Source organism: Theobroma cacao, chromosome 2, assembly GCF_053813885.1.
Source record: "Theobroma cacao isolate CCN51 chromosome 2, ASM5381388v1, whole genome shotgun sequence".
In the NCBI taxonomy this organism is placed as follows: domain Eukaryota; kingdom Viridiplantae; phylum Streptophyta; class Magnoliopsida; order Malvales; family Malvaceae; genus Theobroma; species Theobroma cacao.
In genome coordinates, this window is record NC_142640.1 from 40,895,293 (window position 1) to 40,922,935 (window position 27,643).

Genomic DNA, 27,643 nt, shown 5'->3' on the forward strand with positions numbered 1-27,643 from the left:
TTAACTTATTTGTTTAATTCTGTTTCTTAAACTGAGTGAAAAGTATTACTTCCTTTAAATTTTACTAACAAAATGGAAAGGGAAGGAATGTTTTCCCAAGGAAGAAGAAGAAGAACAAGAACAAAAGAAGAGAAAGAAATCCTAGATCGATGGCATGAATTCATTTGTGTTAAGTTATTCTCTTTTTTAAAATGATTTTAGACCTAAAATGATGGTGTTTAGAATATCAAGGATTTTAGGCCTTGGTTAGTTGTTAACATTTACAAATGTATAAAACTATTTAAGCTAAGGTACTAGCTAATAGGTTCAAGAAGGCCTTGGTTAATCTCATGAAGAGGAAGCAGATAATTTCCACTTGCGGTTGCATGTTTAAGAACAGTGGTGAGTCAGTAGACTATGGTAATTATTTTATGACTTTGTGTGGTAAAGGCTAAAGGTTAGCTAAAATAGATTTTTAAAGGCTGTGCAGTCTTTTCTCCTCTCTCTCTTTCTCTCTCTCTCTCTCTCTCTCTCTCTTGCTCTCATATCAGTACTCTTTACATGAGTTGACATTGGTAGGCATAGTTTTTGTAGTAAATGATATTTGTTCTGCATTTATTTATGGTTTGTTGCTCTAGTTGTATCTAGGGTTGAACAGATGCCATAGTGTTTTCTCCATGTACACAAACCTTGCGTGCTTGTGATCAAAATTGCAGTCTGTGACCAAGAGAGGGAAAGAGGATTATGTATGCAAATCATATCGAGAAGACCTTAGAGAGATTTGTGGTAGCATAGTTGATTGACAACTTGATGCTGTGAAGATGGCAATCAGTTTTAAGAGTTTTGATATGTAAAGGCAAGCTAACTGTTTATGATGTTTGAATGGTTACTAATCTGAAAGTTTTTTTGTAAGTTATAGTAAGAAACAGAACAAATGGATCATATGCAAATGGTTTTTTTAAGTGATGCTATCTCCAGTTTAGTAATATGATGTTTTCTATTTGGCGCATTGCCATTCCCTTTCCGTTCATGAAGAATTCATCAATAACTTATCTTTGTCATCAAATTATTTATCTTTCCCTTCCACATATTTCGCCATTCATCTGGATCAAAAGTAGTAGTCAGTGATTTTCAATTAACAATCTATCTCTCTCTCTCTCTCTCTCTCTCTCTCTCTATATATATATATATATGGGTTTGTTGCGAGGAGAAGGTTTGAAATGGTGTAGTGCCAACATCTTTGCTTTTGATATAGTGCTATATTCTTTATAGTTGTTTGAATTGGAGGAGGCCTAAATGCCAGCCATGATTCAAGAAAACAAAAAGAAAGGAGAAAAAAAAAGGGTGATCTTGTTAATCTGTGGAAGGAAGTTAGTTGCAAACTTTTGTGATGAGGAAAGATAACTCACTAGTAATCTAGTCCCGCATTGTGTAATGGCAAGCTTCGAAGAAAATAACACAATAAAGTATGATGGAAATCAAGAAAGACAATGCATTTTAGTAACATGCACACATCTACACCCACCCAAAAAAGGGTTTATCAATTCGCTCTCTGTTAACAATTTTCTCTTCAATTTTAACGAGAGCATCTTCTCGTTGAGCCATTAAATGAAGAATGCATTTAGTGCTCATGAAACACCAAATCTGGACAGGGCTGTTGGAAAAGAGTTGAGAATGCCGAGTATGTATTGGGCTTTAGCCGATGATGTGTTGATTATATGTTCAACAAGATAATTCGATGATGACTCTCTGCCTTTCCTGCAAAGAAGAACAACTTGAAATTAAGGATTGACCACCTGATTCTATGCGGTGGATGGGGTGGCTTTGCGTGTGTCCAAGGAGAGCTTGAGGAGCTGTCAATGCTGCAACACCTTGACGGCTAACTCAGCATTCCTGCACCGATTAAAAGACAAGTTTTGAGAAAGGTGGCATATGTAAGCAAAGTTTCTACCCCAAGTATTGAACCAGGCATGGTTTCCATTCTAGGGGCCATCTGGTGGTTTAGTTTTCAAGGAAAGGCAGTCCGAGGATAGTTTTGATGCCAAGGATCTAATACAATTCATAACTAGTTTAGTTTCTTCACATAAGGTCATAGCATAAATGGCCATAAGCCAGAAATAAAAGTCCCGGTAATAATATAAAGATACAGTATCCAACTGCATTATCCGTTGAGAGAGAGCCAGCAAGAGATAGGCATGACCAACTGGAGGTAGTAACAAGTGAAAACATATCAAACTATATATTGTTATATTTGACAAGCAAACCTATGACAAATCAACTGGTCATTAGCCGTGGACGCGATCTCCTTAGATTTTATCTTCTTTTTTTTTTTTTTTTGTTTCACCTTTAATTTTACCTTCACGGTAATAATATTTCCTCTTCTTTATTGATTCTTGGAATTTTCGTGTAAGATTGTATGAGATTAGTTTTCAACTTTTGGTTTGAGTACTGTATCACTTGTAACCGTCTTTCTTCAAAGTAACAATAAGAAGAAAAACCCTCCCCACAGCACCAAATGTTTGGGTGCTACTATATTGATAAGTTTACTTATATGACTTTATTCAACAATTATTTATAATTACATCATATAATACAAATAATTAAGTTGGTAAGTTCACCTCATTTCACAAATTTTCAAAATGCACAGCTTCATTTTAACATTTTTCCTAAGAAATGTTCTTTTAAAGAAAACAAAAGTTCCTTCAAAGTAAACAAAAGATTTTGAAGTTACGTAAGAGGATAAAAGGCGATTCGTGAGCTTTGGTCGTGATCTAATTTCTAAAGCAATGATAGTTGTTATGGTGCTCACGATCTTGGAACGCGTTCATTTTGCATTATTCATGATTTTATCTTGACTTGGCATACAACACGTTTATTTTGTTAATGGGTTGAGAACCTCGATGATGAGATTTCCTCGAACTACTTATACAAATGAGTTCTTTTAAATATATCTTTAGGTAAGGAAAATTTTTAAATTTCATTAAAACATTGGGATGGTTTATGAATGATTTTTTTGATATATAATTTTTGTTTTTCATTATTTAAAATTGATAAATATGGTATCATTTCATTATTGCATCATGAACATCCATAAAGCCGAAGAATCAAATTTTGATTTAAAAAATAGAAAAACAAAACAAATAAAATAATAATAAATTAAAAAGAAAGATTAGAAAAAAACAAGACATGACAAATCAAAAATGGAATAATGAATAATGATTAAGGAAACATAGGAATAAAATCAAAAGTTAAGGTTAAAATAGAATAATATATAATTAAATGATACCGTTCGTAGAACGGGCGTCATGTGGTGTTAATCCTTCCCCATGCATAACTATACTCTCGAACCCAACTCTAAAAAAAAAAAATCACAAATCAGGTTGTTATTTTTTAGATGAACCTAAAATCAATTTAAGATCTTACCAAATAGAACAAATTTAACAGATAACTAATCGCACTTGAATAAAAAAGATTAGTGACGACTCCCAACATTGTTCAAGTCTAGAGGTTAAGTTTTCAGACCCACACTTTACGACACCTTGATAGTATTTGTAAAGCTTCCAAAATATGTTAAATGACTCATGGATTGTGAGGTTGCAAATATCTTAAAAGGCATCCAAGAACAAATGATTATATACTCTTTGGTCTTTGCAACTTTGTTATTATTAATCTATGCCATTAACAACTTGCATTACCTTACACACATGAAAATGGCAAACCAAGTACTGAAATGGTTTTTGCTAGACATATGTGGAGAGAAGCTAGCCAATACCACAAAATACTTTAATAAATAAAAAATTAAAAATTAAAATTAATTGAAAAAATAAAACATAAAACAATAAAGGAATATATACTCACATTATTGAGACAGTAGACACAATATCTGAAACGATAAATCTTTTCAAATGATTCTTGACTTTAAGGCTCCATACTCCAAACCGTGCCTCCTCGTTCTAAGTTTACTAGATAATATAGTGACATAGTCTAATCAACATTGATTTTTTTAGATATATAAAAAATGTTGACTTTTTAAGATGCGAAATTTTAATTTTAAATTTAATGAAAATCAAAGATCAACCACAAAAAAATTATAGAAAATATTTCACATGTATAAATCCTATTAGAAGTAAGATCCTAAACTTAACTCCCATTAGGAGTTAATAATATCTAGGTTGATCTACTAATAGATGTTGGTCCACTTGACTTAATTCATATTCTAACAAGATAAATAAATATATATATATATATATATATAAAGAAATGGCTTGTATTTGATGCAACAACAATATATATACATTATCAAGCCATCAAAATCTGTCACTTCATTAATGAGATAAAACCTGAATTCATTATGGACCTAAAACTAAATATTAAAAAGTTTTTAACATTTAATGAGGTAAAAAATTAAAATTTTTTTACTCTCTCTAAAATCTCTTCCACATTTCTCTCTAACTCTTCAAATCTCAAAAGCTTTTACAAATCTTTCACGTTTCTCTCAAAAATCTTTAGGATATTGTTTTTCTTCTTTTCGATTTAAGGTTTTTTTTTCTTTCAGGTTTAAAGAGCAAAGGGGAAGAGTAACTTTCTCTTTAAACTTTAATCCACCCTTCCCTCTAACCTTTCTCCTGTTCACTTTAAAAAAATCACAAATTTATTCAAGTTCCACTTTACTTTGTATGTGATTGATTAAGATTTGAAATAAGAATATACATGAAACCTCTTTACATTAGTAGTCCCAAATCAATGGCTTCTCATAACTATTATTTTACTTAGAACTTATTTTAATTTCTTAAATTAATTAAAAACTCTTATATAGCCATTAATTTTAATAATATCTCTCAAAATTGCAACTGATTTATATAAAAAACAATTATCAATGAGGTCCCCCTCGTTATAATCTTTATTAATAAGTTCTTTCACTGTACCATATTTTTCATTGACTTTAAGAATAAGTAATTTTCATTGTTACATTCGACCCACATAATATATATCAATTCATTATTTTTATTCTTGCTAGATTTTGAAAAATAAAACATTTTCTTCAAAAAAATGTAATATATAATTTTACTATAAATAATATAATTATAAAACAACTTTGTTAAACACACCGATCATATTTCTTGAGTCTAATGATCTTATAAAAATTGCTCGAATATCTTTTTTCAGTAAAAAATGTAAATCTTTTTATTAAGCATCCAGTATAATTTATTTAACATGTACATAAGTTAACATATCTAGATATAACCTATATATTTAGAATCACATGTGGCAACATCAAAGTCATATGAATACTGAACAAAATATATAGACTTCTCAAGTCTAAGGTCAATCAATAATTTGTAAATTGAATTTTCTTTTAATTATTGACACTAATAAGCTTATATAATAATTTTTAATTAGGTCATGCTTCATGTATGTATTTCAAACACTACAGCCATTTGTTAGTTTTAAAGTCACTATTGCCATGGTGAAGTTAAAATAATCTATCTTTTATACGTATATAACAACTAGAAGTTTTAAACATGGTGTTACATTTATAACCTATAACAATTTTGATAAATAGGGAATTTAAGAACTATAAATCTCTACTTAATAGTTTATCAATTACAATATAACCTCTATAAATTAATACTCGATAAATTAATAACATCGATTAAATAATATTTTTTACTGGTTCTGATTTAGGATCAATGTAATAAATTAATAATTTATTAAATTTAGAAAATAATACATTTAAAAAAAAACACAATAGTCCCACTTAGTATATAAATTAATAATCTCCTTATACATCAAAATTATATATATACATGACTTAATTAAGAAGTTTTTGTAAAATATGACTCCAATGTTACTTGTTTTCTCTTGAAATTAATGTCTCATTGGGCTTTATCTCTAACTTTTCTTAATACATAAGAAGTTTTGGTGTAATGTTCTCGTATTGAAAGAAAAAACTATGTAATGTGCTTATTGCTTTGTGTGCATCTTTACACGAGACAGACTTCAGTATAAAACTATCATTTTCAAATTTATCTTATTTGTCATTTCCCATGACGTACTTGCCAAATGAATAGATCTATGATTTCTATTTAATAAAACTAATTACACTCATGAATTTGTTTTAGTCAAACAAATACATAGCACAATGATAATTCGTAACTCAGTAATTAGGTAATATTCGTATAATCACAAGATATAGTACATGTACGAGGTTCAATGTTTTGAAAAAAATTAAAGAATACCTTGATAAATTAATTTTTTATTAATTGATTGCATAAATTAATAAATTATTAATTTATCGATTAAATAATATCTCAATTAATTAATAAATTTTCATGGTCTAAGGGTATTAATTTATAGAAGTTTAACTGTATTAGTTTTCTATAATGTTATTGAATAATTTATGATCATATTATATATGTCATAAATAAACAAAATATTTATTAAAATATAATATATATGAAACAATAATTAATATAATAATTTATTTATCTAATAAATAAATAATAAAATTAATTTTTTAATAAAAATTCAAATTCAATAGTACACGTAATTTTTACACAAAAACCAGATTTAAATCTCCTTTGTCAAATTAATAATAATAATAATAATAATTGTAGTTTAATTCAATATATACTAAGAGAAATGCTATTGAAGACAAAACTCTATCCCTCAGATAAAGGTTAAACAATCATAATTGAGTTATCCTTTTCTGGTAAGAACTAAGATCTTGCCATTCATCCAGATATACTACTAAAAGAATTAAAAAGAGAAAATGAAAATTTTCTCTCTCTCTCTCTGGTAATTCCTGTAATGGGTAAGAACAAATGCATTAACTTAGTTCAATACTTAGTTATACATGTCGTAAAGGCTTTCGATATCAAACTAGACGTGCCCAAAAGGAAAAAAAAAAAGAAAAAGAGAATATTAGAATATGACTTATATAAGTCCCAATCATATATTCTTGACAAAACAGATGCTCGCCCTCCACCCTTTTGCTCATCCCAATCTTGCACCGACCATGACCAATCCATCAGGGCATAAAACGATTGCATCAAAAAGGTCAACGCGACAGAGATTACATCCCAAGCTTCATAATTTTCTGCAGATCTAAATCAAACTATTTCAACCTTTTGATGACAAAAGGATTCTTCGATCTCTTGATTTTTGTTTTTGATGTTTGACAATCAATAGGAGATGCCTTGCTACCTAATCAAATTTCAATTGTCTTATTTATATATAACAGCTAGTGACTTTGTTGGAAGTTTATTAGAGCCCAGCAGTGCAATAGCTTGTGCTAATTACAACAACTATGATGAGATTCATAAGCTAAAATTCTGTAATTATATCGAGCATGTAGTTTATTAATTAATATACGATTATTTATTTAAATTTTTTTTTCAAATCTTAAAAAAAAAACTCTGTAATTACTTTCAAAAAGCATCAATGACAAAATTTCTATTAGTAACTTTTAAATTCTCTTTTTAAAATCTGGGAAGGATTAAAAAATAAATTATTCTTTATCTTGGAAATCATTTTATTCATGGTTAAAAACTTGATATTCATATTAAAATCACAGCAACCATGTTATGTCATGTTCATGATTATGACATGTAAAGTTCAAATTTTGAGTCATGCTCATTATTCATTAATAACAATCCCTTACAAAATTAATTATATATAAAAAAAAAAGAAAAAATCGGTGCGTGAAAGATACGTTTGGAACATTCTGTGCTAAAAGGTTGAACGGACCATCCGATTGGGGTTTGGATAGAGACGAAATGGGCCCCCCTTTTTATATTTTTCGCCAATCCGTGGAATGCGGCGACCAGATAAAACCTGGGCCCCATACGTGGTTCGAAATTTTTCGATTTCTTTCTCGGAGGTTCTACCCTCCTCCCCCGAGTCCCAACGCTCTTCCTTTCACCCTCACGTGCTAACCACGTGTGAAGGCTAAGATAACCACGATTTCGAGCATTGAGACGACGTGGACAGATAAGATGGGCCCCCCAAAAAATCGGTTCCTAGGCGGGTCCCACGTTGTGTTCAGGAATTAGGTCGTTGTGAGGAAACGAGGGAGTGTTACACGTGTTCGATGTCCGTACGGGAGGGTGGGTGGGAGTTTTGAGTTTGGGACGAGGATATTGGAAGAAGAATTTTTTTATTTTTTATCTGGTTTTCCTTTCAAAAGTAAACAAAAAAAAATGTTAATCTTTAATTTGAATAAGACTCTGTGTTCCATGGAATTACCGTAATACCACTGCAGGCTGAAAATGCTTTGCGTCGCCTCTGCGACATCGTTTTCTTGTTGACACCTGCATCCAAAGGTGCCAATAGGATCAAAATGCAAAAGATCTTCGACAGAAAATCCAAAACCCAAAAATTATTGGTTAGTAATTTTTTTTATAAGCCCTATTGGTTAGTATTTATTGAAAGAACATTATATATATGCTGACGTGAATGTTTATGTGAAAAATCCATGTTCATCACAATTCACAAATTTAATGTTTATGTTACATTTATGTTATTTATTTAATTTAATACATTATTCAAAAATATCAATATTTTCTAAAATCTTCATAAAATCTTTTTTTAATTATTTTAAAAATTTTAAAAACACTATCTAATGATGCCATCTATTTTTCTATATGACATCATATATTAAAGGGAAAAATCCTACCCTTCTTAAGTTCACTAACCAAAATTATTAATCTTCAACTTAGATTAAACCGGATTAATCCAAAGTAAAAGCAAGGGTTAGATTTTCCATTAAATGTTGTTTTTGAACCTTTGGAAAAGAATTATGTTTAATGTATTTGGAACAGTGCTAGTAATTAAGTTACATAATTAGAACATTTGATATCATATTTTTTTCTAAATAATTTAATTTATTTTCAATTGATACGAATTGGGAGGTGTATAAATACAACAGCAGAAAAAAAAATGGTGCAAATTGAACAAGTTTAATTCAATTCAATGAAAGATTATTTATTATTTTATCATTTTCCATTGCTAAATAATATTGTTTTAACATAAATTTGAAATTTTGTCAATTTTTTTTTCAAAAAATTTAAATTTCTTTTTCTTTTGAAAAGTAAAAATATAATTTTTTGATGATATGTTAATTGGATATATGTATTTTTTATATATATTATAAATTTTGAAGACTTCAATATAATTATAGAAATAATACTAATTTGATATACTTTAAATTGTACCTACAAAACTATGAATAAACACGTGTTTGTCATCAACCATGCATGTCCGAACAACAGTGTTAAAACATTTTAAAAATGATTAACAACTTGGTATGACAGATGTTACTCATAAATTTCGTCGGCATTTATTTTTTTCCCCCTCTTTACTTGCGAACATTTTTGGATTAAGAAACAAGAACAAATTAGCACGTGATGTCCAGCAACAATAAATATTAACCAATTATCTCTAACCTAACCCCTTGCCTTGTTTTGTGTACCATCTTTTTATTGAAAGAGAGGTTGGTGTACCCAACAGAAACCTGGAAACCAAAATTGGCATCTTATTCTTATCCCCTATACTTCCATGGCAAGCAAAATTTTAAATATAAACCCACGTGGGGATTATATGAAAAATGATTCCTATTTTTTTTTATGAATAAACGTTATCGCCTCTCAATTTTAACTGTTTGATTATGTACATAAATATATTTATTTTTAACTTCAAAAAGTTATCATTGTTTGACTTTTTATAAGTAATTTTTAAATTAATTACCGGTTAAACACTTTTTAAGTATGTCTTTTTTGAAATTTAATTCGCTAAAGTTATTAAATTTTACCGTAAAAAATCAAACAGTAACAATTTTTTGTTACCGACAAGGCAGTAAATGGTAGCATAATTGGACTACTATTGAATATTTTAAAGTTTTTATTTTATTTTATTTTGAATTTTAAACCCTTAATCAACTAAATGAGCGAAAGGCCGCATAGATTGTGGGGTCCAACAATAGTTGGTGAATAACCACGAAACACGAGAGCGGGGATTTTTTCTTTTTCTTTTTTTTTTTTAATTTTTTAAATTGAAGTGGGTTAGGGTATTGCTATTGCCGATGCTTATCCAAATTGCCAGCTAGGAAACTGAAGTGGCGTGCTGTCTGGGGTCATCCTCGACTAGCCCAAGTCAAAGTCTATTTTATTTTATTTTTTTCATTTTTTGAGGTTTGTAAGTAGATTAAAGAATGAAGGAGAAAAAAACACAGAAAAAATTATTAGTACAATAATTACTTATTTTGTGGGAACCAAACGCGTGGCCCAGGCTGTCATTTATTAGCACACAGCTCATCCCTCTCTTCCACTCCCGAGTTTCAACTTATAACAATTAATTAATGCTTTTGGCCTTTTACTTCAAATTACCCATGCCATTACTTGAATTTACAACAAAGACCCCCTCCAGTTTTGTAGCTTAGAAATACTTAAAATAATATTAGTATTAATAGGAGGGAAAAAGGGGAGAGTGGAAGATGTTTGTGAAGATTGTCCTGTCGGCTGATGCATGCACCCGATTTTAAAACAAGTGTAGAAATATCTAGGGTTTGTTTAAAGCTTAATCACGTACTAGTATTTTATAATACCAGCATTGTTTGTGGAGTCTCTTCCTTAAAGACGAAGAAAACAATAGTCATAGTTAAGGAGGGAGATAAAATTATTTACGAAGGCAATTTAAATTAGCCAAAACTTATAAAAATAAAAAGATTTAGAATAAGAATTTAGCTAACATTGTATAAAGTACATCTTTAACTAAGATATTGAAAGCAATCCTAATTAGCCAATGCACAAAGGATAATATATTTTACAATAACTATAATAGGTAGGGCTTAGTTAGACTTGGAGTCTGTGGCCAAAAAAAAAAATTAACATATAGGTGCCTAGCCTTAATCTCACCACATTTGACCTATGATTTGTCCATTAATTTAAGAAAACAAAGTATAGTAGACAAGGCAAAATGTGTTGGAGGATAATATTCTTTATTCTCTACCTAAATTTATATATATATATATATATATATATATATATATAGTTGTTTCGGTTAGTAAACCTACCCCTAATCAACCTTAATCAACCCAGGGTTTTCTTCACATTCTCATAATTATAGCTTAACCTTGATAATGAATAATTATTGTTTGCAACCAGACCTCCAAATCTTTCATGTAGAAGACAAAAAAAAAAAAAAAGAAAAAAGAGAGAAAGAACAATCTTTATTGTTCAATTGTCATATTTCATTCTAATAAATTATGCATAATATATGTATATATATTCTTCAGACCACAACCCCAAGGTCGCAACCTAACAATAGGTAAATTCATGTTAATTTCCACTCTCCACATCGATGCCCAAAAAAATTTACCTTTTCTTCGTTAAAAGAAAATATATTAATTAAAAAAAAGTATTACTACTATTTCATATAGTCATAAACAACATGACTTTGGTCACTCAAATAATTCCACAAATCAATTTTATAATAATTTTTTATTAATAGTATCATTAAAAAAAAAGAAAAAAAAAAAGCTCCACTAGTAGTGAAATAAACCACCTATTTAAAAAAAAAGTAGTGAAATAAAACAAAGTTTCAATTCGAATAATATTAATCCAAATCATCTAAACTATCTCCATATTGATTATGCATGCAATTTATACAATATTGAGGTAAAATAAATATTTTTAAATTTCTCTGCATATTTTGTTAATTATTCCCAACTAGACAATTGAGCATTTCAACAATTAAAATTTAAGATTTTATTTTTTGAGATTTTGATGTTCAAATAAAAAAATGGGTGCATTAATAATGCAAATTGTTATTTTTTTTGTAAAATAATGCAAATTGCTGCTATTCTCAATATAATTATCCTAAAAATATCATTTATAAGCAAATATTGTTTTCTAGCAAAAGTTATTTTAAAATAAAATCACAAACAGATATTAAAACCATAAAAGTAGTAAAACAAAAATACTTAATTACTTATAATTTTAATTCTAAAAAAATCAAGATATTTGACCATCTAATAGCCTAAAAAAGACCATAATTCAATTTATAACAAAATGTAATAAATTTCACTTGCAATTTAATCACTTGAATTCTATTCTATAATGTCAAAATTTATGCCATTTCCTTCCCTGTTTACAAATAGGCAAATAGCGCCAAATAGAAAGGGGTATTTATGTAAAAACAAGAGCTTAATCCAAAAAAAGAAAAACCATGGTTAAAAAAGTAACCCAGGTAAAGATGGCAAACTTTGATATTATCCTATTCGCAAATGGCAATACAATAATAAATAAATATAACAATATATATATATATATATATTCTTCACTGTTTCACTCTTCTCATTTCTTTCTTTATTTCTCTCCAATCTCTATTGAAAATCCAACACACCCTCCATTGTCCTCCTTCCTCTTTCCTCACGCGTTCCTCCTCTTTCTACTTTATCTCCTTCAACTTGAACCGACTTTCCGATATCCGTTTAACCCCCCAAAACCGCCTCTCATCGGCCGTGGATTTTTCAACCGCCGTAACGGCCAGGTAAGCAGCTCCCTCCAGAATTTTGACCGTTGCACCGTCGTTTTGTTAACTCCCTCCCTCTTCTTGATCTACTGTTATTGATTCACTATCAGTCCCTTCTAGTGTTCCTTATCTCTTGTTTGGTCGCTTAGAAAATGCGGGGAAAAGAAACCAAATCGATGTTTTTCTTTTCTTTGTTAATATCGTTTATTTTGGTTACGTTGAACCGAGGAACCGTATAGTTAGTGTTGATCGGTTTTACCTTTATAATTTTTTACAATTAGATAAAAAGAAATTCGATCAACTAGAATCTTTATTTTCTGCTGAGATTCTTGGCGTGTAACTTCGACCATGAACTGTATCATTAGTTTTCAGTTGTGTTCGTTTCTTTTAGTTTTTCTGTGTTCGTTTTTTTTTTTGTTGTACTATATTAATTTGTTGAAGTTGTTTGTGCGTAGCAGTGACCTAAGATTTCGAGTTTTTCTTTGATTTCCTTTATTTGGTTATCCAGTTGGCCCTCTTCTTGTTTCTTATTATTTTAAATTATTGTTTATTTTTTGGTAGAGATATTACCTAGGATCAAAGAAAGGTTTCGGATCTTGTTTTGGCAAAGAATAAGACAAAGAAAACTCTTTAAGGCTTCTTTTGTACTAATTGTTATCATTATTATTTGTTTTGGCCATACTATTAAACTGAACAATTAATATGAGAATGCTAAAGAATGATCTGTAAGAAAATGTTGTAAAATATTGTGAAAAGTCACAACTGTAAAGAAAAAAATCCAGAAAGAATGATCCGGGCTTGATATCTATAAAGTGTTAGTAAAGTTACTCTGTTATTTGGTTTGAGTAATGTGAATGAGCGCTCAATTGATCTATATTTTATTTTTCTCTGACATTTTAATCCGAACATTTTGTTGTAGTGCGGGTTTTTTTCGTATGCCTTCGTAGAATAAAATTTTCATGGCATCAAGAACATGTGCAAATTTTTTACACCTAGTTTCTGGAGACCTACTTGATATTCCTCAAACTCCAAGAGCTCTCCCTCGGGTGATGACTGTTCCTGGGATCATCTCTGACGTGGATTATTGTAGCAGTAATGATGGGGATTCAGATGTTACTTCTTCCGGTTGTAGAGAACGCAAAATTATAGTGGCAAATATGTTACCTTTGCATGCTAAAAGAGATGCAGAAACCTCTGAATGGCGCTTCAGCTGGGATGAGGATTCACTCCGACTACAACTAAAGGATGGTTTTTCTCCTGAAACGGAGGTTATATATGTGGGATCTCTGAAGGTTGATATAGATGCCAGTGAACAGGAGGAAGTGGCCCAAAAACTATTAGAGGAATTTAATTGTGTCCCTACATTTCTACCTCAAGATTTGCAGAAGAAGTTTTATCTTGGTTTTTGTAAACAGCAGTTGTGGCCACTTTTCCACTACATGTTGCCCATTTGTCCAGACCATGGTGATCGGTTTGATCGTTTTCTATGGCAGGCATATGTTTCTGCTAATAAAATTTTTGCTGACAAGGTTATGGAAGTAATAAATCCAGATGATGATTATGTTTGGGTTCATGATTATCACCTGATGGTTCTTCCCACATTTTTGAGGAAATGCTTTCACAGAATCAAGCTTGGGTTCTTCCTCCACAGCCCATTTCCTTCATCAGAAATATATCGAACATTGCCTGTTAGGGATGAAATTCTGAGGGGCTTGCTAAATTGTGATCTAATTGGTTTTCATACATTTGATTATGCACGGCATTTCTTGTCTTGTTGCAGTCGAATGCTGGGCCTTGATTATGAATCTAAAAGAGGGCACATTGGTCTTGATTACTTTGGCCGCACAGTGTTTATTAAAATTCTGCCTGTAGGAGTTCATATGGGTCGACTTGAATCAGTGTTAAATCTTTCCTCTACTGCTTGCAAGGTCAAAGAGATTCAGAAGCTGTTTGAAGGGAAAAAATTGATTCTTGGTGTAGATGATATGGATATTTTCAAGGGCATTAGTCTAAAACTACTGGCTGTGGAGCAGCTCCTACGGCAGCATCCAGACTTGCAGGGTAAAGTAGTCCTGGTTCAGATTGTGAATCCTGCTAGGGGCTCTGGGAAGGATGTTCAGGAAGCAAAGAAGGAGACATATCTGACTGCTAAAAAGATCAATGAGGTTTATGGTTCACCCAATTATCAGCCTGTGATTTTGATTGATCGTCCTGTTCCTCGTTTTGAGAAATCTGCCTATTATGCACTTGCAGAATGTTGCATAGTTAATGCTGTGAGGGATGGGATGAACTTGGTTCCATACAAGTATATTGTTTGTAGGCAGGGAACTCCGTTTATGGATGAGGCTCTGGGTATAAAGTCAGATTCTTCACGAACAAGCATGCTTGTTGTGTCTGAGTTCATTGGTTGCTCACCTTCTTTAAGTGGAGCGATTAGGGTAAATCCATGGGATATTGATGCCGTTGCTGAGGCCTTAAATACAGCTATTACCATCCCTGAGTCTGAGAAGCAATTGCGACATGAGAAACACTATCGGTATGTTAGTACTCATGATGTGGCTTATTGGGCTCACAGCTTCGCCCAGGACTTGGAAAGAGCATGCCAAGATCATTATAGTAAACGTTGCTGGGGCATTGGTTTGGGCCTTGGTTTCCGAGTTGTCTCTCTTTCTCCTAGTTTTAGGAGGCTGGGTATTGATCACATTGTTTCATCTTATAAGCGAACAAATAGAAGAGCAATATTTCTGGATTATGATGGCACTGTTGTTCCTGAAGCTTCCATTATTAAAACTCCTAGCCCTGAAGTTATCTCTATCCTTAAGACTCTTTGTGACGATCCTAAGAACACTGTGTTTATTGTTAGTGGGAGAGGGAGAACTTCACTTAGTGATTGGCTTGCTCCATGTGAGATGCTGGGTATAGCTGCTGAACATGGGTACTTCATAAGGTATGCTCCTTAAAATGTTTTGAACATTTAGCTAGCAGTAAATTTAAATGCCTTAAAATAAATTAAGGCCTTTTCCATTCTCTTCCTGCAGATGGATTAAAGACTCTAAATGGGAAACCAGCCCTGTGGGTGCTGACCTTGAATGGAAAAGGATTGTGGAACCTGTTATGAGCCTGTATAGAGAAGCAACAGATGGCTCCAGCATAGAGACTAAGGAGAGTGCTTTGGTGTGGCACCATAAAGACGCAGACCCTGACTTTGGGTCATGCCAAGCCAAGGAATTGTTGGATCATCTGGAGAATGTTCTTGCAAATGAACCAGCAGTTGTTAGGAGAGGCCAGCATATTGTTGAAGTTAAACCACAGGTATGACAAATTTGTTTTTCCATTCGAAATGCTGGCACCTGTCCTCTTCCCTTTCTAATATCTATGCTCGTAGTGTTGTTGAATCGAGCTTTCTAATCAATGTTCTTTATTATTCAGGGAGTAAGTAAAGGGTTGGTTGCAGAAAAGGTTCTGTCAAGAATGGTCAATGGCGGGAAGCCACCTGATTTTGTGATGTGTGTTGGTGATGATAAATCCGATGAAGATATGTTTGAGAGCATATTAACATCTGTTTCTAATCCATCCTTGCCCGTGGCTCCAGAAATCTTCGCATGCACTGTTGGGCGAAAACCTAGCAAAGCAAAGTATTACCTTGATGATGCTGCTGACGTGTTGAAATTGCTTCAGGGTCTTGCAACTGCTACTAGTTCAAAGCCTAGGTGCCTCCCTGAGATCCAGGTTTCCTTTGAGAGTACTGCTTGACTTAAACAGAGTGGCTGGCACAAATTTACGAGTTGTGATGGAATCTCTGATTTGCTTCAAGGGATTTCCCTGAATGAGGGAATTCTCGATTATAACTTATCTGAAGCGTTGTCGGTACTCGCCAGATTCAGTTGTAATGCTATACCAGCTCTTGAAATGGTACACTTGGCCGGAGGGTGATTGGGAGATTTGACTGTGATGGAGACCTGACAACTATGCTTTATTCTTGTATATGGTGATGTCGGTCATAGCGCCAGCAAAAATTATGGGATCAGTTCACACGTGTTTACAGTAGTTTTCTTACTGAGTAGAGGCACCGTTAACTTGTATAGATACATTGCTTTCCAATACAAAATGCCAATTTGATTTCAGTATGGCATGTCATGAGAAATGGTCCCCCCGAAGAAAAGGATTTATACATCTTAAAAGTAGAGTAAAGACATTTGGGTTAAGTTTTAGTTGCTAGTTGGTTCAAGATTGAATGAGCTGTTTGGGTTGTAAGATATATGGAATATGTGCCTAGGCCCAACAAGGCCTTGGACCTCTTTTTATAGACACAAAGTCTAGCTCGTGTTGTTCCCAATGCAACAATGTAAAGGTTCTGAATGGGAAAAAAAATGATCAGTCCTTTTGGGAATCATTGGTCAGATTCGGTGAAGGAAAGAGAATCGAATAAAGAGGGAAAAAGAAAAGAAGAAGAAGGTGGGAGAGGCCTGATATTTACCCGTAGCAATTGTTCTCTCTTTGTGATGTCAAGACAAACAAGAAGCACAATGGAAGCTGTTACATCAGCTCCGCTTTGTTCCTTCTTTTGGTCTCTTGGCATGCTGGGCAAACCCTTGACCCTATATCAAAAGACACAAGCATGTGCCATGCCTATGCCATTGCCAATGCATTCATGATCAGCAACGAAAATAAGGCAGAAAATATTTGTTGACCAACAAGATACAAAGCTGCCATTTTGCAATTGATTTTAGCATCTCTAAAATCTTTCATTTCATTAGAGAACTGAAAGGAGGGAGTGAGGGGAATCTGCCTCCCTAGTGCAAAAGAGCCTTTGTTTACTAGTACAAGTATATATTTCATCACTTTAAAGACGACCAAGTCCAACTTGATAGCTATCCTTATTTCACATGGCATTATTTAAATTGACAACTTGCTATGGGGCAAGCAGAGGTCGCTATCCTCCTCTCACCAACCTAACTTTCATCACCTGATACACCAAGCCTGTCCATGGCTCAAATCAAAAGAAGAAAATGGGTTGGGTGGCTTGCTCAGCCCATTTTTGCTGCCAGTTTCTCTCCTTGGTTTTTTACACCCAAATCTTTTACTGGGTTATATAGACTACAAATCATGTCAGGTGAATTCAGCAAGAGCAATATAGAAGAGAGGATGGTGGTGGACCACAAGACCACCAACTAAAATTCTGTCATGAAAATCATTAGGGTAAAGTAAGCATTATTCTCGACTAATTTCCTCTTTAATAACCTGAGTGAAACCTGGCAGTGGCAGGCATAGTCTACATTTGACAAGTTAACAAGTCCAGCATGCCCTTGGCTTTAAAGAGGCCCACCTTTCCTTTTGCTGATGTATTATTGAATGCTCAACCGTGGGAAATCTAGATCCCAAATTACAGTGGCGACTTTAGACATTAGGCAATGCTCCCAAGATAAAAGCAAGTAAAAGAGTAGCCATTTCTTTACTCATTTCTATAAAAGAAATAAGAGAAAGAAAGTGTATAGAGAGGTGGACGAAGCAAAACATCAGTGCCAGCGGTATGAACAAAAATGCCCATTAAAAATACACAAACAAGAAAAGAAAAAATAACCGGGGATTTAGGTAGAGAATAAATGTAACGTTGTTGCTAAACCATTCTCTTTTTCTGTAACAAAACCAAACCCTGTAGTATTTAAGCCTTCAAAGACATAATCACATCATATTGATTCTCTCTCTCTCTCTCTCTCTCTCTTACTCTCACTGTCACACTAAGGCCCTCTGGCTATTTGGCATATTTTTTTTCTCACTGCTTTTTCTTCCCTTTCTTGTCTCTTTCTTTCCCTTCTCTCCTCCTCTTCACACTCACTCTACTCTATACGCATTGCTCTCTCACCCTCTCCTTTTTATGGTTATTGAAAACTAGAAGGAAAAAAAAGGAAAAACCCCATTAAAAAAGCACACTGTTTTTCTCTTGCTCACAGTGTCCATTCAATTTTCTGCAAAAGACCCAGATTCCTACTAGGGTTTGGGTTTCTTCTTAATGTTGTAAAGCGTGACTCTCTTTTCATATCTAAGAGCTTTGTTGGTTTTTCTTTTTTCTTGTTGAAACTTGAAAGCAGCAATGGGTAAAAATGTGCTGGTTTTGGGTGTTGCTCTTTTGCTTCTGCTTCTTCTTGGAGGTGTCTCTTCAGCTCCTACTACTTCTTCACCTGCAAGTAAGCTCCAAACGAAAAAAAGAAGAAGCTTGCTTTCGTATTGATCTGCCTTTAGTTTAACGCTTATTTTAAACACTTGCTTTGATGGCATTTGATTTTTTTTTTTTTTGCAGAGATCGTTAGTGGATTTTTCTCTAATGCTTTGTCTGCTTTTATGAAATGGTTATGGTCACTCAAAACTACCACCAAAACAGGTTTAGATCGCCGACTAATAGAACTCACATTTCCTTTTTTTTTTTTTTTTTGTCTTTGGCTTTGGAGATTGGCATCTGATATAGTGGCGTCCATGGGATTTATGTGTATATAGCAATTACTGGCCGTCCAATGATGAAGTTTGAGGGTGGATACAATGTGGAGACTGTGTTTGATGGAAGTAAGCTTGGGATCGAGCCTCACACTGTTGAGGTTTTGCCTAGTGGTGAGCTGCTGATTTTGGACTCTGCTAATAGCAACCTTTATCGGATTTCTGCTTCCTTATCTCTATGTAAGTGGGTTTCTTCTTTCTTGGGATATTATTCAAGTGGTTGGCTTTGTTTTAATTTTGTTGCATTTGCCTTTTAGTAGCTGAATGTTTTGCTTTGTTTGTTTAATCGAGCTCTTTACTTTATATTTGGTTACTGAATGTTCCAAGTCTTGTTATTAATGGAAAACACATGAGGTATTTGCATCTGTTGGCAGTCAAGTCCAATCACTCAACTTGCCTCATAAAGGACAGTGCACGTTTTTGCCTAGTTGTTGTACCTTCCCCATTTCCATCTCAGTCCTCAGTGCAATTTTTTATTGTCATGGCCTTTTTAGGGCTAGTTGTTTCATGTGTCAAGCATTTTAATGTAATCCAAAATGCATTTTGACTGATTTTTATATTTGAAGTTTTGAAAGTTAGATCCAGATAAGAGATAACATTCCAGTAGCAAAACTATTGATTAGTCAGAACTTAGAAAAAATGGTATAGTTGTTCTACCGATGTTTTATCAATATTATTACATTTTGCTGGAAAGAAGATAGCAACAAATAAATCTATCACTGAAAGCAGTTCTGTCGTTTGGAGGATTATAACTTTTTCTATCTGAACCTGGTAATTGATAAATGCTGTCCTTGTATCTATCATAGACATTTCGTGAATTAATGGAACTTTCTTATTGCATTCTTGCTCAGTTTTATTATTATTAAATTGTTTTTATGCAGTAACCCATTCACTGCAATTTTTATGTCCACTTGTGTGACATCTCAACCATTTTACTCTTTTTTCACTCTAGTGCATACTTAAAACCTCTGTTGAGATTGATCATGTGTAAAGGTATAGGTGTCTATTCATGCAATTCTATAGTAATCCTATTCTTTGATTTTTCCCATGGGCAAGTCTTTTCTTGTAATTATTCCATTTAAATTTATGGGAGAACCGCAGATAGTAGACCTAGGCTGGTTGCTGGATCCCCTGAAGGATACTCTGGACATGTAGATGGGAAGCCCAGAGAGGCAAGGATGAACCATCCAAAAGGGCTAGCCATAGATGACAGAGGGAACATTTATATTGCAGACACTATGAACATGGCAATCAGGAAGATAAGTGATGCAGGTAAGAAATGTAATCACCGAGCTGTCCTAAAGAGTAATATTTAGTGCATTTCTTATTTTGACTTGACTATATATAAGTCTTATATACATTATGCTCCTTGCCTCTTACCTCCATGTCCCTACTATTCTGTGTCCTAAACATTTGCCATCATATTTCTAAAAAATGTCAATTGGATTATTTATGTTTTTATGGCAAGCTTAGCAGCTTTTAAACTTTCTCAATGTCTTATAATGTTCAAAGGATGCTGTCAGTACTAGCATTCAAAATAGGGATGGTTGTCAACTATTGCTGAAAGAAGTGAAATATTCTTCAGGTGTTACAACAATTGCTGGTGGGAAATGGAGCCTGGGAGGGGGACATGTAGATGGACCAAGTGAAGATGCAAAGTTTTCTAATGATTTTGATGTGGTCTATGTTGGAAGCAGTTGCTCCCTTCTCGTGATAGATAGAGGAAATCAAGCTATCAGAGAGATTCAACTCCATTTTGATGACTGTGCTTATCAGTATGGAAGTGGTTTTCCTCTTGGTAAACTAATCCACCTGAAGATCTTTCATTTGTTGTTGGTATAGGAGGTTTATACATTATAATTTCCGTCATTGCAGGAGTTGCAATTCTTGTCGCAGCTGGCTTCTTTGGTTACATGCTAGCTTTGCTGCAACGTAGAGTGGGCACCATTGTATCTTCCCAGAATGTAAGTATTCAGTGTTATTTTTCATATGCAAATTCTTTACATATGATTCTCCTTGGGGATATTTTCGCTTGGCTTTTGCTTTGGCTGAGACTTGTATGTAAAATATTAATCTCAGAAAGTGTTCCTCAATCCTAAGCTTTGTTCTATAACAGGAGAAATAGATGTTTGAGATCAAAGCTTGATCCAAGATGAGGGACAGCAAACTCACCCCCCTCCCCTTTTTTTTTTTCACTTCATGATAGCTGTTTTGTTTTTGTTAGAAAAGAAATTCACCCCTAGTTCATATTGCGTAATTCATTACTAAAATGGCAAAATGACTTTCATCTAAAATTAAGATTAAAAATATTCTAAAACATAGTGAAATGCTTACATTTGTTACTATGCTCATGAAGGATCAGGAATCAGTAAAAGTGAATGCTGCTGTATCGAGTCCATATCAGAAACCCCTGAAATCAGTCAGGCCACCTTTAATCCCTACTGAAGATGAACCAGAGAAGCAAGAAGAAGGCTTCTTTGGATCCCTTGGGAAGCTTTTTGCCAATGCTGGTGTTTCTGCTTTAGAAATTTTGGGAGGAGTAATTCCTGGTCTTAGAAAGAAGCCACTAAGCTATCAATATCAGAGCCAGCACCAGCAACAACAGAAACACTCAATGTCCTGGCCTGCACAAGAGAGCTTTGTGATACCAGATGAAGATGAGCCCCCTTCAATTGATACACGAACCCCCACTCCACGGAAAATGTACCCCTTCATGTCCAAGGATGCAGAAAAGATCCATCAGTTGCGTCAAAGCCGGGCCTTCTACAGTGGATGGGATACCGATATGCAGCAGCATCATCATCGCTATCAGTCATCCACCCCGCATACTTACTATGAGCAGAGCAATGAGAAAACCAATGAGATAGTTTTTGGGGCAGTTCAAGAACAAGAAGGAAAGCGGGAAGCTGTGGTCATAAAGCCTGTTGATTATGGAGACCAAACGTATGATCATCACAACATTCGGTTCCGATCAAACATGGGTTACAACGGGGGTTATTAATCACACACAACAGAGATTTTGGAGTACTTACCTCCTTAGAAGCATGATATTGGTCCTTAAAAATTTAGGATAAAGCAGTTACGATTTGTTGATAGAGAAATGAGTGTGTGTGGCCTGTGGAGCAGCTTTAGTGCTACCTGGGGTTCAGTCTCGGCCGGCCTAAATATTGTAAGGCTACTGGTATAAAACATCATGAAACTCTCTTTTCTCTTATTCATTTGTCAGCTTCTTATAAAGGTTGTCCAATTTTCTCTGCAATTTTTTGTGGCAAATGAGGTCAGTCGAAGGGGTAGAAATATTGGAACAGCATCTCATACTTCATAATACAAAATTTGAAGGTCTTGGGCTTGCAGTGCACGTGATTTCATTATGGGTAGAAATGTTGGATATGTATAAACAATCATGTTACTTTAGACAGAAGGTTGAAGATCCACCACCATGTTTTAGTATTTTGGAAGGGAAAATTATAATCATGGCATAATCTATATGATACCCTCACTTTACCCATCACGCCCCACACTATCTTTCCTATTTTCAAATTTTCACGTTGTCAGAGAATACTTTCTATCCAAGCACACAGCGACCCCAGCTGCTGTGTGTAGTATGGGTCAACCTTCATTACCCATATCCTGTTGAAAAAATGCATTATTAACGAGTTGATCGCAACTGCGGCCCATTAATAGCGTGAACACCTGTCTATTTGAGTCGATATCGGAAGCATTTCTTTTCTCTTATTATTTTCCTTCCCATTCAAACAACTGAATAATTTTTGCCTATCCCTCCAGGCTCCACTGCCCAGAAAAGAAAGTGAAAGACGCACCACACATGCGTAGATTGTTTCCAAGCACATCAATCGAATTGATGCGTTTCTTCATGAACTGATGCAATTTGGAAGCGTAAACCCACTGATATTTAGCAATGTATACAGTAGTTTCATCAGGCACAACCATGTTTAGATAGTTGAATATCAAGGATTATCACCGATTCTCGTATTACAAAGCCCATAACAATACCTAGGCATCTAAGATACAGAATTTACATTCCTACTTCATTCATCTTCTCTTCACTAAACGTGAGCTGCTCGCACCTGGCTTCACTATTGCAGTAGTTTCTTCAGCTTCGTTTGCAAACTCCATAACGTTAGCTTGTATCAATGCGTCTATCCTTCCATGGCAGTCAGCTAACACGGTACTGCCATTTTGATTCCCATCTCCTTGCTTGAAAATGAACTCAGATGTGTATGGCAACTCTAGGTTTTCATCACAACAGATCAAATCTTTCAATTGATCAGAAAAAATCCGTGACTTTTTTACCTCAGGATTACTCAAGTCATCGGAATCAAGCAAAGAAACAATATCCTTTTCTGAAGTACGATATTCCACAAAATTAACACTAAACAAAAGAGACATGTGAGAAAGGCACAACCAAAAGAGCTTCAGCATAAATAGATAAAGCTTGGAGTTAGCAACTGCGCTTTTGATGTCGTAGCAGAGTATCGCTACTTGTTTCCCCAAATTGATTACGCAATGGTTCCATATCTTGCTGAATCTGATGAGGGTGAGGCCTTCCTGTCTACAGAGCTTGGTTAGAAAAAGTGTACTTAATCCTTTTGGACTGCGGAATAACATGATAATGAGTGATACTTACATGGGGGATGATATAAGGGCGAAGTAAAATCCCCATAAATAAGCCCAGTAAACATGAAAGTCCCAGACCTAGGGTCCAAATTGTAACTGCTCCAAGCCCTTAAAAATTAAAATATACAAACAATAAATTACTATCCCTTCAGGTTAAAGCCAGTACTGGTATTAAATATTAATGCATCCGATATAGGTTAGAATAATTCTCAACAAGGGGACAGACTCTCCTTCCTGTAACACTAGTTCTCTAGAAATAATGAAAAGATAAAGAGCTATTAACATGTTACCCAAAGGGGGAACAGTTACGAGCCGATGTACACTTTGAGCTTTGATTTTTCGAGTTAAATACAAAAATTTGGATCCCAAGTGAATTTAAATGCAAGTGCATCTCATGCACACTGCCGTAAAAGACACATAAGCATCTTAAGAATACGTTCTTACAGAAAGCAAGGTGATAACATATATTTTTTCTTCCATAAACGATGCTATCAAGTTGCATTTTTACAGAAAAAATGTCAAAATTTCATGAAGCATTGACACGTAAGGGGCTATGGACGGATGTGGATGGGGCATGAATATGGACAGCATACAAATATAAACACTTTTTGCATCTACATCAACTAATTATATGCAATCCATGATGGTTGAAATGTTCAAAGATTTCACTGATCACAACCTTTTGGCATATCTTGAGAAAATCAAATATCTGCATATATTAAGCTGTTCATTATCTCTCTCTTTATCCACCAAAAAAAGCAATGATAGAAGATAGAACTCAAACAATCCAAAAACATATCAACCCAAACAAAACAAAAACCATTTTCCAGCCAGACTTGACAGCAACATCCTCAACCGAAAACAAAAAAAAATCCATCTCACTGCAGGCACAACAAAAAACACTTGGCAGCTAGAGGACACAAACAAGCTGTGGCTCATCGAAAACAACAATGTTAGCAAAAAAACACACATAAGTCAGGCAGTAGATGGTCCCTAATTCAGACAAGAAAGGATCAAACCATGTGTCTACAAAATGTTTTGGAAAATATTATTCGGACGTTGAAATCACTGAAAGGTTGCGCTTTGGCCGCATAAACTTGTAAAACAAATCGGCAAGCAACTTTATAAAAGTGAATTCATGTTCTGTGCGTATGAAGGTGCATCAATTAAAACAAGAAATTGATACCGAAAATTTGCCCTGATGGAGAGCTTGTGGCGCAATCCGCCGGGTTGAGATCAATCTGGCGAACCGATTGACTGCCGCGTTCCACAACCAGTAAAATGCATCTCTCCGCGACTATAGCTAACTCAAAATCATTAGAAAATGTTGCGTTCTGCGCCGGCCCGTCTTTGTTGCCTACTGTCTTTGAGTAACCGCCGGCGATCGTCGTCACAGCACCTAATGATTTTATAAAATTAAAGAAAAAAGAAATAAAAAAGAGAATTCAAATTTTTTAATAAGAAAACGGATCACTAATTATGGATGCGAAAAAACAACAAAAAAACTGAGACCTGAGGGGGTGATTTTCCTAATGACGTGGTTGCCCCTATCAGCGACATAAACGTTGCCTTTAGCGTCGAGTGCAAAGCTTCTCGGGTTATTGAATCGGGCCTGGCCCAATTCTCCGTCCCAAAGACCCGCCTTTCCTTCTCCTGATGATATCCGTTTTACCTCGCTTTCTGCATTTTTTTTTTATGAAAAAAATCATTTAAAATTTTAAGATATTCATGCCATTTTATTCTTTTTTATTATTTCAAAAATTTTAAATATACATATATATATATACATATATATATATATATATATATATATATATATATATATATATATATATATTAAAGAAAACGGTAGGATTGGTGATGAATGATGATGAGTACCGTTAGAGAGGGGAAATGATACAGTGTAGAGGTGACTGTTGAAAGAATCAAGGACCAGCAGATCAGAGGAGCCAGGAAGAGCTAGGACTGAATATGGAAATATCTTCAGCTTGTGGCAGTCGATCACTGTGGTCACCGTGTACCCCTCTTCCAGTATTATCTCGCTAGAAACTGTAAAAGTAGAAGAGAAGGAAGAGAGTGATAAAAATAACGGCGTCTATTATGGAAAACAAATACAGAGAAATTATTGATTTACCTAAGCTGAAGAAAAGGAAGAGAGTGATCAAAGACAATTGTAAAGCCATAGTTATAATTACGATGATCAGAACTCCTGTATTCTCCAGTGCTTTTAGTTTAAGCAAGACAGGTAAGTATAAGCCTTTTTTCTTTCCAGACGTGTAGAACACGTAGTTAGAAAAAAAAGGACGGGAGAGAGAATTCCTGTAAATTGCTTTGTGGATCAGGTGTTTTCTGCGCTAACTTTGATCATCGTTGCCACAATACAGGTGTGATTGGGACCGTCAAATTTCTTGATCTGATCCTTCGGCTTTGATATGCTTGATCATTGATAGTCTTAAGCCACTTGGCCCAGAAATGGACGACCTCCTCTTAAGGGATGGCCCAACAATTCGTTGAAGAGAATTAAGTTTGGCCTGGACCGGCCGCCAGCCGACTCTAATTCGGACCAGAACCTTAGAGAGCTACCCAAGTCAGCCTTAGACTGTAGACTATATTTTAATTTTATTGTTTTCAAGTATATTTACAAATTAAATTTTTAATCAAATATATTATTTATTCAGTAAAATAAACGGTTTAAAGTTAGATTGAGTCAAGTTCGGATGTAGAAAACTCTTAGCTTAACCTGAACCCAGAAGTGCGTTGGACTTTTAAGTTTAGACATTACAATTATACATATAAATGCAAAGAACATATCAGTCTATATCAGTATAAAATTAATTCAATTTTATATTTTTTTGTTCGAGTATCAAACCATTATATTTCATAATCTATTTAAATAAATCATGCAGACTAAATTTTAAGTTAGATAAAAATGTCTAACTATTTATTTTACACAATAAAATTTCGATCGTATAAATATATTAAAAAAGATAATATTCTCGATCAATATTATAAAGACGTCGTATTGACTTAAAATACATGCATTATGAATAAATTGTTAAACCCAGTGACCTGTTTATTAAAATATTAATCGCACATAAGTTATAAAAAAATGTAAAACTAATTGATTTTATGTCTATGTAAATTAACTCTTCCTCTTACGGATATATATATTTTCATTTTGTCCATCAATTATTTTTTTTAATGAGTATTTTTGGAGACACACAATTTCACTCAATAACTCATAATCTCCCTTTAAGAGGGTTAATCTTGCAACGATTCAAATTATAACTTTTGTTTTAAAACCTTGAAAGTACATTTGGTTAGTAGAATAGATAAGAATAAAATAAAATAGTTATTCTATGGGAATAAAAAAAAATAAGAATAGAATAAAATAGTTATTATGTAATTTAGTACAATGAATAGGACATGAATTACTATTATGATTTATTACAGTATTTGATTAGTAAAAATAACTTTGAATAAGAAAGGAATAGGTGATAGAAAGATGAAAATACCTTTTATTATAGTAGTATTTATTTTCATCAAAATAACACATTGTATATATTATTATGATGCAAAATTCGACCTCGGCACAGACAAAAAGGAAAGAGAAATTTCTTGAGGGTTCTAGAAACTTATCTAAGCAATATTTTCTTCCCAATAATCTTTTTAAAGTACAATATTTGATAAAAAGAAAACTCACCAAGGAATAAGTTTTTTCCCATTATGAAGAATGTTATGCCCTTTGAATAATTTTGGTTTGTTCAATAAAGATAGTTGCAAGCCCAAGACATTAACCAAATAACAAAAAATAAGACAGCAGCAAACTAAACCCAAAACATCATACAATGAACAAAAAAATAAGGCACGGGAGCATGTTCAGTTCAACCCATTTTCCTATACATCAAACAAGTACCTGATTGCAGATCGAGTTGGAAAAGTGGATAGTGGATAAAAGCAACGCAATTGGAAAGTGGATGAGAGAGAGGCAGTGGCGACTAGCGGA

At 33.7% G+C, this 27,643-nt stretch overlaps 3 protein-coding genes across 5 annotated transcripts; 2 read left to right on the top strand and 1 right to left on the bottom strand.

Annotated features, from left to right (window-relative positions):
- The first annotated feature begins 12,324 nt into the window (after window positions 1-12,324).
- Window positions 12,325-16,634, top strand: TPS9 (trehalose-phosphatase/synthase 9). Its single transcript, XM_007044509.3, has 4 exons — window positions 12,325-12,528; window positions 13,430-15,457; window positions 15,549-15,822; window positions 15,940-16,634. Exons 2-4 carry the CDS (start codon window positions 13,470-13,472, stop codon window positions 16,261-16,263), a joined length of 2,586 nt encoding a protein of 861 aa, XP_007044571.2. The 5' UTR covers window positions 12,325-12,528; window positions 13,430-13,469; the 3' UTR covers window positions 16,264-16,634.
- Window positions 16,635-18,143: 1,509 nt separating this feature from the next.
- On the top strand, window positions 18,144-22,258 carry LOC18609415 (uncharacterized). Of its 2 annotated transcripts, none has more exons than XM_007044512.3 (7): window positions 18,144-18,695; window positions 18,809-18,889; window positions 19,003-19,179; window positions 20,101-20,271; window positions 20,585-20,797; window positions 20,875-20,963; window positions 21,362-22,258. In XM_007044512.3, exons 1-7 carry the CDS (start codon window positions 18,602-18,604, stop codon window positions 21,998-22,000), a joined length of 1,464 nt encoding a protein of 487 aa, XP_007044574.1. In that variant the 5' UTR covers window positions 18,144-18,601; the 3' UTR covers window positions 22,001-22,258. The 2 variants fall into 2 exon arrangements, with proteins under 2 accessions (XP_007044574.1, XP_017970873.1); XM_018115384.2 differs by having other exon boundaries at window positions 18,191-18,695; window positions 21,356-22,258.
- A 629-nt stretch (window positions 22,259-22,887) lies between these two features.
- LOC18609416 (NHL domain-containing protein) lies at window positions 22,888-26,042 on the bottom strand. 2 transcript variants are annotated; one of them, XM_007044513.3, is made up of 6 exons: window positions 25,772-26,042; window positions 25,516-25,686; window positions 25,150-25,317; window positions 24,824-25,036; window positions 23,648-23,745; window positions 22,888-23,568 (listed from the first exon to the last, which is right to left on the bottom strand). In XM_007044513.3, the coding sequence occupies exons 1-6, from the start codon at window positions 25,818-25,820 to the stop codon at window positions 23,053-23,055; spliced, it is 1,215 nt and encodes a 404-aa protein (XP_007044575.2). In that variant the 5' UTR covers window positions 25,821-26,042; the 3' UTR covers window positions 22,888-23,052. The 2 variants fall into 2 exon arrangements, with proteins under 2 accessions (XP_007044575.2, XP_007044576.2); XM_007044514.3 differs by having other exon boundaries at window positions 22,888-23,572.
- Window positions 26,043-27,643: the final 1,601 nt, after the last annotated feature.